Source organism: Tachypleus tridentatus, chromosome 13 (assembly GCF_004210375.1).
Source record: "Tachypleus tridentatus isolate NWPU-2018 chromosome 13, ASM421037v1, whole genome shotgun sequence".
In the NCBI taxonomy this organism is placed as follows: domain Eukaryota; kingdom Metazoa; phylum Arthropoda; class Merostomata; order Xiphosura; family Limulidae; genus Tachypleus; species Tachypleus tridentatus.
In genome coordinates, this window is record NC_134837.1 from 268,539,300 (window position 1) to 268,554,917 (window position 15,618).

Below are 15,618 nucleotides of genomic sequence, written 5' to 3' on the forward strand. Positions count from 1 at the left end.
AAAACAACAACAAAACTTGGCTAGTCAGCGAGTAGCCTATAATGTTTTTTACTAACAACAACAAAAATTAAAGAGCTCTCTGGTATAGAAATTCTTACGTTCATAAAAGCGTTCATGGTAAAGCAAATAAAAATCGGCTTTTGAAATATATTAAGTCAAACACACTGAACCATTTGTTTCATTCTTACTGCATTATATCATAAGGAATATTTTATAAGCTATCGTCTTAGATAAGAGAGGAAAATTTGTATATCAATGATACATATCATCAGACACGTCGGAAAATTTTCTTCGAAAACAATTATAAAAGAAAAATGTTGAAGGTAAAATCCATCAAGAAGTTAACTATATATATGCACATACACTATTGTCGTTACAACGTTTAGGGCAATGCCTTTCTCAAGGTATCAAAAAATTTAGAAAAAAATTAAGTATTCTCTGAAGCAAGAGTATCGTGAAATTATCACATGTTGAAATAATTTTAAAATATAAATTAAAACGCTAGTACTAGCCTACTTTATGCAAATCCATTGGAGGCTATGTAATTATATTATTACAATTTCTATGTTGGGTTTCGTACATCTAAACGTTGCTTTAATAATACTAGCCGATTTCCCATGACGCCAGTGCATTAGATCTGTGTGTGACGTATTCATGACGTCATATCTGCACCCTGAGAATAGATAAAAATAAAGTTATCCGTGATGGGAAACGGAGGTGAAATGAGAAAATTGTGATACCTATTACAAATCTAAATGCACAGAGGATGAAAATTTCGCAAAGTTGGTGGATGCATATCGCGTAACAAAAAAGTTTTCCCAGGATCATATAAGCAAGACTTCCATTATCGTGTGATTACAGGAGGTATTATATACAATGACGATAATTCATATAAAATGTTTAAGTTTCATTTTACCAGTACTCCTTCTCCATCTATACAGAATTTGATTACTTCACATTTATTAACATTTTTTTTTTCTTTTTACCACCTGTCTTTATGCATTAGGTGGGAGCGTGACACAATGGTTATTGAGCCAAAACCGAATGTAAAGTTTCAAAAGTTCGTTACTGCAATAAAAGTGCTCTGTTAGAGTGACGGTCAGCTCCCCACTATTTGGGTTGATTTTTATATCAAAAAACTTACGCAACAGAACTTTTTTTTACCAACACGGACACTATATGCATCCACACCTTTCTGCATTAGGTCACATCTTATTATAAACTAATAACAAATAATACAAAATTAATCATAAAGCTATCTACCTTATCCAAGTCACAGTTATATCATTTAAAACAAAGTATACACAAATTATGTTAGCCTCATCCGAATGTTTGATATCTATACACACTAACAGACTTTTTCTTCACGTAGGCCATTGTAGTTTTCATCATGAAGACATCACTGTGAAAATAGCGCATGCTCCTATTTTATTAAATGAAGCAGCTTACGAAGTACAAAGCTCCGTTCACAAAAATATAAATGTTAAGGATGGTACACAGTTCCTAATCTTTTGTTGTTTTCAGAATTTGTAGTGCATACTGAGGAAATTTATGTTTTGGCAATAAAGTTAGAAAAAAACGACCTTAACTGTACAGATAATAGTTTTAAACAGCATTACAAATTCTGAAAAATTAATAATTTTCAACAATCGACGAAAACAAACGTATTCTTGTACTATTAGCCCCAATGACGAAGCGTTGGCTGGAATACAAATAGGAAAGTTTCTCTTTCTTTCCTAACTTTAAAATTTTTCAAATCTTGGTACCGTTACGTGTAACGGACTTGATGACACGTTAGTAAGCCTAACTACGAAATGACAGTTATGCTGTAAAGTGTTTAATCTTTTATGAGTAATATTTTACTTTATAAATACCTTATCACTACAGGTTTAGGTAAGACCTGACGGTTGTATAATACAAACGACTGAAATACCACGGAATATAAATTAAAAGATCTAATCAAACGTAATAACAGTCAGACGAACTATTTTTAATACAAATTGCATAATGCAAATCGATGATTTATGTAAAGATGGCCAGTAAAACTTTATTATTGTTATTACAATAAAAGTTTTGTATAATTAATAAAACACGTAAACTTATAAGAGATTTTCATACAACCCTATCTGACATATTGAGCTCAGCTAATAATAGAACGATGTGTCTTATTAAAAAGAAATTAAAAAGTTTCAAGAATATTATAAAAGTAATTAATCTCAAACTAATATTAATAATGCACTGAAAATAAACACTAAAAAAATAGTCTGTGGTCTAAAATACCGGAGTTGGCAAAATATTGAAGTTCGTTAGGACTTACAACCTTTTTATTAGTAATTCAATCAAAACGATTATGCATTAAAACGACTTTAATTACAACGATAAAACTTTAATAAAAACTAGAAGTACGTTTGCACTGAATTATTTCAACAGTCGCTTTAACAACGATTTAAAACTTGACGAGGTTTGTAATGAACCATTCCACCTGTCGTTTCAACAAGGATCTAAAACTTGACGAGGTTTGAAATGAACCATTTCATCTATCGTTTCAACAACAATCTAAAACTTGACGAGGTTTGTAATGAACCATTTCATCTGTCGTTTCAACAAGGATCTAAAACTTGACGAGATTTGTAATGAACCATTTCATCTGTCGTTTCAATAAGGATCTAAAACTTGACGAGATTTGTAATGAACCATTTCAGCTGTCGTTTCAACAACGATCTAAAACTTGACGAGATTTGTAATGAACCATTTCAGCTGTCGTTTCAACAACGATCTAAAACTTGACGAGATTTGTAATGAACCATTTCAGCTGTCGTTTCAACAACGATCTAAAATTTGACGAGGTTTGTAATGAACCATTTCATCTGTCGTTTCAACAACGATCTAAAACTTGACGAGGTTTGTAATGAACCATTTCATCTGTCGTTTCAACAACGATCTAAAACTTGACGAGGTTTGAAATGAACCATTTCATCTATCGTTTCAACAACGATCTAAAACTTGACGAGGTTTGTAATGAACCATTTCATCTGTCGTTTCAACAAGGATCTAAAACTTGACGAGATTTGTAATGAACCATTTCATCTGTCGTTTCAACAACGATCTAAAACTTTACGAGGTTTGTAATGAACCATTTCATCTGTCGTTTCAACAACGATCTAAAACTTGACGAGATTTGTAATGAACCATTCCATCTGTCGTTTCAACAACGATCTAAAACTTGACGAGATTTGTAATGAACCATTTCATCTGTCATTTCAACAACGATCTAAAACTTGACGAGGTTTGTAATGAACCATTCATTTCATCTGTCGTTTCAAAACCGATCTAAAACTTGACGAGATTTGTAATGAACCATTCATTTCATCTGTCGTTTCAAAACCGATCTATAACTTGACGAGATTTGTAATGAACCATTCATTCCATCTGTCGTTTCAACAACGATCTAAAACTTGACGAGACTTATAATGAGCCATTCCATCTATCGTTTCAACAACGATCTAAAACTTGACGAGGTTTGTAATGAACCATTGCATCTGTCGTTTCAACAAGGATCTAAAACTTGACGAGATTTGTAATGAACCATTTCATCTGTCGTTTCAACAACGATCTAAAACTTGACGAGGTTTGTAATGAACCATTTCATCTGTCGTTTCAACAACGATCTAAAACTTGACGAGGTTTGTAATGAACCATTTCATCTGTCGTTTCAACAACGATCTAAAACTTGACGAGGTTTGTAATGAACCATTCTATCTGTCGTTTCAATAACGATTTAAATGTTGAATAACCGTTATAATAGAATAACAAACAAATTATCAGGTTAAATTATTAGGATATCTATTTTCATTTCACAACAATATGTCTAATATATTTACACTAACTGACCAATCTTCTATGACGTCATGATCATAATTCGCTCTTGCTGCCGTATCTTCGATATCCGTACCATTTCCAACCGTAGTTTCCCAGTCAACACCAAGATCTTCAATACTGAATCAGTTAAAATTTCTAGAAACTTCGATCAACTTACTTGTTAGACAAACAATATCCCCCTCCGACTCGGTGATAAGCCAGTATGCTTATAACATTAAAAATCTGTCGCATTAGACAATACTTAATAACCCCGACTGTTTTATTCTCTATAACCAATACTTCATTATATTTTTCACAGCTCTGTATGACTAAGGTGAGTTGTAAAGTTTATGTTAATGTTCTAGAATTTTCGCCCAAAACTACACATGGTCATCCTTAAATATACCTACAGACTACATGGCATGAAATAGTCAATAACATCTTCCGCAAAACATTTATCAAATAGTCCGATGTGATCGACACCAAGGTTCGGAGTGCGTTTATATATGGAAACGAGTCGCTACAAGAGGGTGTTTCGTTACGAAATATAACTGGACATTTAATTGTATGTTAACTTGATTTGCACATCAGGCTCAAAATATTCATAAAAAAATAAAGAAAAATGCGTGATAAGTACACAGGTAGTGTTAGCTCGTGATAGACATAACGCACGTGACTTGTACACGGTCAGTGTTAGTTCGCGATACACGTAACGCACGTGACTTGTGCATGGTCAGTGTTAGTTCATGTACATGTGCTGTAGTTATTATTCATTCTATTTTAAGTTAAGAAACACGTAGCACTGGATTTAGAGGGGGTGCAGCACAGGTAATTGTATGGGGTTCCCAAGTATCAAACAAGGACCCTCCAGTATCGTAGGGGACTTCAAAGGGTTTTAAATGTGGTCCTGTACATAAGAGTTATATAGATTTAACTAAATTAAGGTGAAAACAGCTCTTCTTGTAATTACACAGTATGAAATCTTCGTCGAAATTAATCTACACTTTGTTTTATATGTATATGCACGAACTTTGATTAGAGAACTAGAATGTAACATCACACAGTAGCGTGTCCATCAATTTATCAACTGTTAGATCAAAAAACGTATCTGACTTGAGAAGAAAAATATAATTTGGGTCAAAATCGGCTATGAACGAAGTGTATTACGTAAAACAAACATTTTTTTGTTTTAGATTAGTAGAAATTGTTAAAGTTTCACAAACACTTACACACAATACACTAAAACCAAGTGTTCAACGAACACTCCCATCCATGTTTATAGCCCCAGTTCATGATGGAAGTCTTAGTTTTAAGTCCTAAACAATTAATTTAAATTTTAAAATGTTTTTTTATATAATTAGTACACCATATTTCTGAACAACTCACCCTACTGGGAGTCACATGGTATCCAATAAACGTTAATAATAAATCTGAAAATCTTACTAATTTGCACAGGGATAAAAATATAACAAAGACTGGTCTTTAACGTAATTGCTAAATAAAATCCATGTCTTTGTCCTAACAGAACTGACTTAAACATCACGTTATAATGTACGAAGAATTAATTAAGTTTTATGAAGGTAGGTCGTATACAACTCATGCTATAAAGTAGTTTTATAAAAATGAAAAACTATACCACGATAGGCACGCGGCACATGCTCATGACGTATGCAGTATAAGAATCTTTAGAATGATGTATGTTAAACATTACATGGCACGAGAACAACTTACAGGGTAGTCAAACCTTGACGGAAATCGTCAGACGGACGGTACTCCCCATTAACAATATGACGGATGGTCATTCCCACTAACCAAATCAGTGATAGATCCTGCACACTGATCTAATTAGTGGTAGATCCTACACACTCACCAAATTAGTGATGGATCCTACACGTTGATCTAATTAGTGGTAGATCCTACACATTGATCTAATAAGTGATGGCTCCTACACATTGATCTAATAAGTGATGGCTCCTACACAATGATTTAATTAGTGGTGGATCCTACACACTGATCTAATTAGTGGTGGATCCTACATACTGATCTAATTAGTGGTGGATCCTACATACTGATCTAATTAGTGGTGAATTCTACGGATTGATTTGAGTCGACAAAATATAAATGCATTATATAGATTTTACAGAACTATGAGAAAACAATCTGTGACTATTGTTTTTAAAATATTGGTCACGTCAAATTTAAATATAAAAAAACCAAAACAGGTCAAATAAACACTAAAAACACACTTGGTTCAACTACACATTCTGTGTTCTGCCCACGACCAGTATCGAAACCTGATTCTATAGTGTTTAAACCTCCAGGCTTATAATGAACCGAAATATTTCCTTACTCTGTGATTTTCAGCTGAATTATAAAACAAATCTCGTACTACCGCGGAAGTTACTCTTGTAATTTCACTGGTGTATGTTCAAATGACGAGTTATTCACACGATCTGCAACGTATTCAACGTCTTATAGGTTCTTAGATTTAGCTTTCAATTAATTTAACAAACTATGTTTCTTCACACGATATGCAACGTATTCAACGTCTTATAGGTTCTTAGATTTAGCTTTCAATTAATTTAACAAACTATGTTTCTTCACGATATGCAACGTATTCAACGTCTTATAGGTTCTTAGATTTAGCTTTCAATTAATTTAACAAACTATGTTTCTTCACACGATATGCAACGTATTCAACGTCTTATAGGTTCTTAGATTTAGCTTTCAATTAATTTAACAAACTATGTTTCTTCACACGATATGCAACGTATTCAACGTCTTATAGGTTCTTAGATTTAGCTTTCAATTAATTTAACAAACTATGTTTCTTCTCTTTCCCAGAAATTACAAAACAAACACAGGAAACAAAAGCAGTAGTTTGGAGATCACCTCCCCAAGGAGGTTCACGCACACGAATCTCTTTCACGCAAAAGCAATTGGCAGAAAACTGGAATTTTAAAATTTGAAATTCACGGCGATAGATCTACAGTAACGGTTTAGCGAGGAGGAAACAGTCAATGTTAGATACTATCCACAACTTCAGACTGACTAATTTTCTAGTACGACACGTCTTGTCCCGGCATGGCCAGGTGGTTAAGGCACTCTACTCGTAATTGAGGGTCGCGGGTTCGAATCCCCGTCACACCAAACATGCTCGTCCTTTCAGTCGTGGGGGCATTATTATGTACGGTGAATCCTATTATTCGTTGGTAAAAGAGTAGCCCACGAGTTGGCGGTGGATGGTGATAACTAGCTACCTTCCCTCTAGTGTTACACTGCAAAATTAGGGACGGTTAGCGCAGATAGTCCTCGTTTAGCTTTGCGTGAAATTAAAAAAAAAACAACAAACAAACGAAACATCTTCCGTACTTAGTGTGGCCTAGTGTTTTGAGTGCCGGCTTGTAGACCCATATTTCGAAACTTGCTCGTTTGCCGCAAAATCTTACTATAGGAGAGTAGATGTGTTATTAAACCAATGGTCAAATCGCATGTTAATAGACAAGTCCAAGTATTGTCAGCGAGTGCTTATAATGTTAAATATGTTTTGCGAAATTCCCGCCTATTTTATAAATTTGTAGAAGATTCTCGAATGTAACAATTAATAATAGTGTACTATATGTGTAAGTAAAATATTGTCGTCAACTCAACTCTAGCCTAAAGTTTAGCCAAGAGAGTTTTAATAATGTTAGTTTGCTACACTTAAGATACTATAAACCGCGGAAGTTATAATTATGATTAACGCTTATTAATCGGAAAACTACAGATATTTGATCAGGAATCTCTATAGATTTCGAACTTTACAGACCGTTCAAATTCAGTGAATTAACTTTAGTCGTTAATAATTCTACAAGGACATTAGATATCTTCCTTGTAAACCGCGTGATGCTAGCCAAAAATAGATAGCTAGCTTCCCGTTAAGTGAACAGTACCTGTGTATTAACATAGAATTAACTTGATCATCGTAAAGGGTCGATAAAATATTCAATTCCAGACCAGATAGAAGACTCAATATTGTTTGTAAGTTTGCACAACTTTTGTACGTAAATCATTATTTGTAATAACTGTTACTATAAACTGGACTGTTGTTTATACATGAAAATTGTGTGTATCAATGATGTGGGAATTACCATAAATTTAATATTGTTGACATTCAATTAAATTCTATAATACGTAACAATAAATTGGTGACTCATCCGAGTAAGTTATAACACGTAACAAAAGTAAAACAGAGTTTAAAGGTCTTGGTAACACTAGCTATTGATTCATTACTTTTAGTTATATTTTATATTTTCTGTTTTATTACAGTTATCGAACTTTAGTCTGGCTAATTGCAATGAGAACAGTGTAGGTCAACTAAATCGGTCATTTTGACCATCTATAGTAACCAAGAAAAGTAAGCCTGAACGACCAATTCGTTGCAGTTCTCTACACATTCTAAACCAGTTTCCTGAAACTGTTAAAGTTAGTATGTATGTAGCATTTTTATGCAGTATATTAACTGGCTTAGTAAATGTCGACAATACGGTTCGTCTACGATGTTTCACTTTACTGCAAAATTGAATTTAATCAAAACTATAGTAATATTTTTAATCGTATTTCAAGAACTAATAAATTTCCACGTATTTTGTGAAGCTACTTCTACATGTATGTTGTATTTCACTTTAATAATAAATACAAAACAAAATAAACATGTAATGGCACTATGTCAGAAAATATGTCTAGACGAAACTCGCGGAAGGTGTAAATCAATTACATAGAAGTGAGCACGTGGACTGTAAATCACGTGCCAGAAGATTACGTACTGACATGACAAGCTGGAAGTTATTTCAAAGCTAGCCGAAACTTGTTCGAACATAAAATATATATATATATATATATGTGTGTGTTTAAAACTTAAACTTATCCAATATCATTAAACAGTACTCAAAGTTTGGTCAGTTTCAAATAAAATTAAAATTAATTAAATAAATACTGAAATATAAACTAGTCAACGTAACAAAACTAGGAGTTTGTATCAACACTAAATGGTGTCTAATCAAATGAAAATCAGTAACAGCCGATAACTGAACTCTTCCATTAAAAGGTGGAAATCCTATACTGTATACATAAAAAGTCTTCAAAGTTATTATTAAGCTAAAAAAATTTTAGACGAGTCCAACTCTACAAGAAAACAGTGAAATTGGGAAAGTTAAAATAATATCTTAACTGACAATACTTGCTAATAAATTACAGAATGTTGACGTAATATAAATATACTTTTGTATATTAAAAATTTTGAGTAAATTAAACCAGAAACCTGGATTACACTGACCCCATCTTGGGATATTAAACCATGTGATTAAAAAAATCTGTACAATCAAAGCTTAACACCAAGAAGCGACAGACTTGAAATGCAATACATCGCTGTAACGTATAGAATACAGTTTTATACGTATACAAAGAAAGAATGATGGAAACATGGAAAAAGTAAGAACAGTTTTTCTCATGTCAGACGGTTTTATACGTTCTTGGTTATTCCGTTTCTGTCATTTACGCTTAACCCTATCATTAGAAATTATAACGAACGTGCGTGTTCTTCCAATGTGTATGCACCGAGGGGGTGAGCTGAACTGTGACTACTTAATAAGGACCGAAAAACACACATACATCCCTTGGATTATTTAATCGCATTCTCTTTAATGAGCGCTTGTTCCGCCAATCCTACTACTTAATCTATTCGCAGACGTAGATGCACACTTGGCGTCTGTCTGTCCGTTCACGCGTGTAGGCAGGTAGAAAGGGCCAGAACTAGCTTCCTCCCTACTGTCACCAGAGCTACATTCACAGAACATTCTTAGCCAATAAGCACGTCCTATTAGAAAGTGCTTGCGCTGTTGGGTTCAGCATAACCTATTTCTACATAGGTAACCAACTTCACAGTAAATTAACATTGCTTCCCTGATATATTTCATCTAAATGAACAACAACAAAAAACAACAGAAGGAAAACGACTCATCACATAAAACCTTATAATATCACGCGTAATTATTTTGTTACATTACAGACACTGATTAAATTAATTTGAATACTAGTAGTTAAGTTTTAAAGAGCAGTGTTTGATCTACTTATTTTAAGTGGTGGTAATACAGTTTGTTTAAAAACAAAAAAAGCAGAATAACTTTTGAAACAGAAAAAAAAAAAAAGACTTCAGTACTGCCTACGCTAATCGCAGCGCCACTCCGTCGCTTGCTCGAGGCACTGGGGCTCAGGAAGTCCCCATTCCTCACCACGCTACTAGAGCGAATTTTGAGGCTCGATATGTACGGGCCTCACCCAGTGACATTACGACTAACCGATCCACGTTGTGGGACGACAACATCCGTTAATACCTGATCAACGATCATAAAATTTCATGGATGTGACTTCTAACAGCGATTTACGTCTCTAACACCTAAAAATTGTCTTAGATACTAACAATATTAACGAAAAAAAAACATAGTAGAACCATAAGATTCCACAGTCAAACTTGTACCTTAATAAGAGTCAATAACGAGCAGACGTTAGATACCTGTCTAGTCCCTTCTAACAAACCCAATGACAAGACAGTTATTTCCAGAAATTGTAACTAATTATTTATACATAACGAAGTTATTTATATATAGCACGGATAAAGTTATTAGATAAAAGTTAACTCTACACACCAACAGTAATCAGTTTATAGGGAAAATACAATTGTGACTTTAGCTAACAAATTTACTAAAAAGTCTAAGTTTTGTAAAGCGTTCACCCTTTGCCACATAATTTTGATTCAAGAGTTATATTTTAGTTCACAAACAGTAACACAATTCTATTATAGTACGAACGAGAAACTTTTTTGCACGCCTTACATTACCTACACGATTCAGTGACGTAGAAGCACCACCTTTAACCTCTAATGAATAACTTGGATAAATCAATTGTTTGGCGTCTACCAGACTAACACGAGATAGTCACGCGTTTCTACGACAATTTCAGTTTCTTAAAAATGAGTATTAATCATTCAGCTTATTTTCTGTACCTCATGAACATTAAGTGATAATTAAACACCAGAAACTGCTTATGAAACTTAAGCAATTCGTATAAACAAGGCAGTTGTTGTTTTCCCACTATATTAGGCTTAAGGTTATGATAACGAGTGGATATTCAAATACCATTTTACTGTAAAAATGAAGATGTGAGAGAAGACCTATCCCTAAGTTCGTGCATTAACCTCACCAATAACAATTTTTATCACTTTTAACTTCTAACTATCTCCTGAAAAAGTGCACAATATATATGTTACTGAATATGGTGAAATAATTAAAAGTTAATAAAATTTATTATCATCTTTGATTTTTTTTAATATTACAAAGACAAATATCAGCGACATCTGTGTTAATATTTTATGATAAACAGAAACATGCCTGAACCGCTTCCACAAAAATTAACCTCCTATTGAGTTAAATGTATCACTGACCAGTTGAAAACGAACAATAATTAATATATTTTATTTTAAAAGTACAAGAACTGCAGTCTTTTATATTATATCTATTATTAACCTACTAATATAACATTTATTGGTGAATCTTAAACATGTTGTTCTGCTTTACACTAAACGTCTACACATACTAACCAGGTTCACACAGTTTACTCCAGTGATAAGGGTTACAACAAATGTACAAAGGATCATTGGCAGTTTGACACCAATGAAGCCTCTTCAACTCAAACGGATGCCGGACATCAGGCCACCTCCATAACTGACAGCAGAGCACATGGGGCGCCGCTGTCCGTCGTCCAAAACGCAGGTCTCCGCGTGGAACCAGCACGCAGTCTGAAACATCTGCCCCACGACTCTCCACAGATTGCACGAGCTTCTCGAGTTGGGCCTCTTTTAAACGTTTCAACACTGAATGAACAACAGACTTCATCTCAAAGTATTCACTGTTTTCCAGCGCACATGCGGCTTCATCATCACCAGTGTTGTTTACTATCCGATATTTCCACAACCGTTTCACTAAAGCGTTTCGCTTAGGCCGAAACATGAACACGCAGCATAATTTCTGCGAATCTTCTGTTTCCGAGCTCGTGGTAGCATTCAATCTCGTGTTGTCTGCAATAATGACACGGTAAGGTCACTATTTCCCGGGTAACCGCTGTGTCAACTAACGAGGTGTGCTTCAGAACTCTCCACCTTTCAGGTCGTAACTTTATAAATAAAATTACAAAACCAGCTTGTTTGCCTAAAAAAAACAAGATGGATTTAACACTTTTACTCCTCCAGAACTAAATCCACAAACGCTCCATGTTCATGAAGTTATGACGGCTACACAGATCTATATTGTTAAACTTCTCGTGTAGCAGACGTCTACACAATCACTGTTTCATTTTGAATATCTTCTTCTCGCTACGAGCTTTTGTCGTGTTAAGTCTGAATAACCTCTCCGCGTAGTAGACTCGTTCGAAGGGGGAAGAAACAACACTACTATCAAGGATAAGTTAATTTTCTTACTCTAAATGAAATAATCCTTCATCATCTAGAGTTCACAATGGTTATACTGTCCGATTTTTAAAAACGACTGAATGAAAGTAAGCATTTTCTTAATATCAGATTTTATAGAAGTACTTGGCGTTCTGGTTATACAACAACCTCCCTATCATTGAATAGACTCCTCCACGGTGTGAGGGATGTTGTAAATAAGCTGCAGCTATTGGCTACGTATATTACGTACGCGTCTAGACATTTTGGCGCGCTGGTGTCTGAGGCGATTGTTGCGCAAATAAGAGCTCAAATTACTATATTAGAATTAGCTCCTCCTAACCGAAGGATAAATTTAGAGTAATTCGTCATTTAGAGGTAATCCTTGCGGAGTAACGAACGCACGTGTGAATCTACGGTTTCGAGTGTTTTTAAAACACCTTTCGTACAAACTAGAAATTCATTCTTATCTGGAGATTACCTGGGGCACTGCGTTACTTTGTTTTATCTGCGACATGTTGTCGCCATCATGTCTCAGTGCCTTGATACGGCATATGTACAGCCGGTCGAAATGCGGTAGGCGTTTACTAGGCCAGCCGTCATGTCGCGTTCTACTTAAGAAATTACGAGTTGTATATTTAAAAAAAAAAAAAAATGTCGATTTTGACAATATTTTGTACTCGTAGTAAGAAGGTTTCATTTTTAGAAAATGCATATTTTATAAGAAAAATATTAAAATATGTTACCTTTTCCAGCAGTCGAAACACGAAGATTTGTTGTAAAACACAGAGTTACACAGTTGTCTATCTGTCCTCGAGTATCGGAACCAGTTTTTGAATATTATAAATGTTATAAGAGTTGTTTGGTTATGTTGCACACCAGCACAAAGATTATTCCTTTTTTTATAATAATGACTTATTATGCTTACTACTATTCTTCGAATCCTATATAAGTTCTCCACTAATATGCCGTACATAAAGCTACCGACATTTATGTAATGAGGATACCAAACTTATTTCTTTGGCCATTAAAATTATCTGAGAATTTCTTTTCACATCAAATTGAAGTCACACTTAGTTAGCAATCTACAGTTAAAGCTTTCTTGGTGTAAAGTTTTGAAAGTCATTAATTAAATCTCGACCTTCGGAACTTTTCAATAACAAGCTATGATTAAATTATAAAGCAATATTTTATTACTGGAAAAACAATCAACTGAACTTATTCCACAACTTATGATAACGCAACAAACATCACCATTGTCGTGGTTCTATACTATGTATTTTTACTTTGAAGGTTGACATGGCATGAAGGTTAGGGCACTCAACTCATACACTCAGGTCACGGTTTCGAAATCCGTCACTGAATATGCTCACGCTTTCGATAAGGACGTTGTAAAGCTATTGTACTGTTCATTGGTTAGAAGCAGTCCAAGATATGGTGGGGACTTTCTGCATTCTCTCTAATCTAGCTAGTGCCATTTAAGCTTTAGTTTTGCACTTAACAAAATGTATATCAATTTTTAGTGTTAAAGACAATTCTTATGTTAAGAGTACAATACCCATTTAATACTAAACAAATGATTCATGCGGTGTTAGCTATTTTAAAAAAAAATGTTAAAATTTAATTAACCGATAATAATATTGTTCTGATTTTGATACGTTCCAACAACAATAAATGCTAATTTTTGGAATTACTTTCTTTAAATTAATGATGTTATAAAAACACTTAGGTTCAAGAAGTATTGATAAAAATCCTATAACTCAAGCGCTTTCGAAGGGTAGATCTTTCTTATTCAGGAGCAAACAGAAGAAGAAAGATCCACCTCTCAAAACCGTTCGGGTTACAGGGTTTCTATTTCATTTGTTTAAATTAAGATACGTACATTTTTATTGCATTTTTATTTTTGACACTAGATGGCAGACCTAAACGAGCACACTGTAGGTCAGTAAGACAACGTTGGATACATGCTACACTGACTGGTTGAAGTAAGCGATATGCTGGCTTCGTTGGGTAAAGTGTTTGTGTTTTTGCGAATTTCGCACAAAGCTACTCAAAGACTATCTGCGCTAGCCGTTCCTAATTTAGCAGTGTAAGACTAGAGGGAAGGCAGCTAGTCATCACCACCCACCGCCAACTTTGGGCTACTCTTTTACCAACGAATAGTGGGATTGACCGTTACATTATAACGTCCCCACGGCTGAAAGGGCGAGCCGTTTATTGCGACCGAGATTCGAACCCGCGACCCTCGGAGTACGAGTCAAACGCCATAACCCACTTGGCCATGCCGGGCCGTTGGGTAAAGTAGCGAGATTTGTTTCGTTCTTTTATTTGTAATATGGTTAGTTTCTTGTATAATAATGTTTATTTTTTAGTTGTTTTTGTTGTTGTACGCTGGTTAAAGCAGGAAATATTTTGTCTATGTTCGTTAAAACAGACGAGACAGTAACATCTGTGCTTATAATTTATTACCCACAATTCTGAAGAACAAACCTATTTTGTAATTATATATAAAATATAACAATGAAAATAAACCACTGATCTAAAGACATCGGTGATTTATGTTTGTATAAAACTTATTGTGTGTCATGTGAACCCACTGTTTCCATTTTTATGTGGTGTATTTCTCAAAATGCAATATTTATTAGTTATAGGTGATCAAATAATCATAATGTTTCTGTATTAATTTTTAACTAATCTACTGTTTGGCTGTTTTCGGGTACACTGCACAATACGCTACGTGAGTTGTGTCTTGTTCGTCGATCCAAAAGTAATTATTAATATTATAAGCCCTCAAACTTACCACTGAGCGACCAGCTGGGTTTACCGTCTAACATTCACTGCTTTCTAACCAGAAATAAAACTTATTTATCGATATAATTTTTGCAATTTTAATTATATTCTCTCATAAAAATGCCAGGTCTGTTCCAAGTGATCCAAACTTAAACAAAAACAAACCAGTTCCCTGCTGGTAGAGCGGTAAGTCTACGGATTTATAACACCGAAATCAGCGATTCGATTCCCTTCAGTAGACACAGTAAATAGCCCCATGTGGCTTTGCTACAAGAGAACACGCACTAAAACAAAACGCACCTTACTTATAATAATAATAACATTATTTTTAGTAGTTTATAATAATAACTGCGTCATTTGTAGTAGTTTATAAAAATAATAGCTTCTTTATTTTTAATAGTTTATAATAACAACAACTATGTCATTTCTATTAGCTTACAATAATAACTTCGTTATTTCAAGAAGTTTATAATAATAATTTCTTAATTTTTATT

General features: G+C 34.2%; 1 protein-coding gene across 1 annotated transcript in view; it reads right to left on the minus strand.

The window, feature by feature from the left end:
* LOC143236660 (mothers against decapentaplegic homolog 6-like) overlaps nt 1–12,516 on the minus strand; it is a 43,993-nt gene extending 31,477 nt beyond the window's left edge. Inside the window, exon 1 of the mRNA XM_076475046.1 lies at nt 11,492–12,516. Within this exon, the coding sequence (XP_076331161.1) occupies nt 11,492–11,900 (409 nt within the window). The 5' untranslated portion in view covers nt 11,901–12,516. The remainder of the gene's footprint in view (nt 1–11,491) is intronic.
* Nucleotides 12,517–15,618: the final 3,102 nt, after the last annotated feature.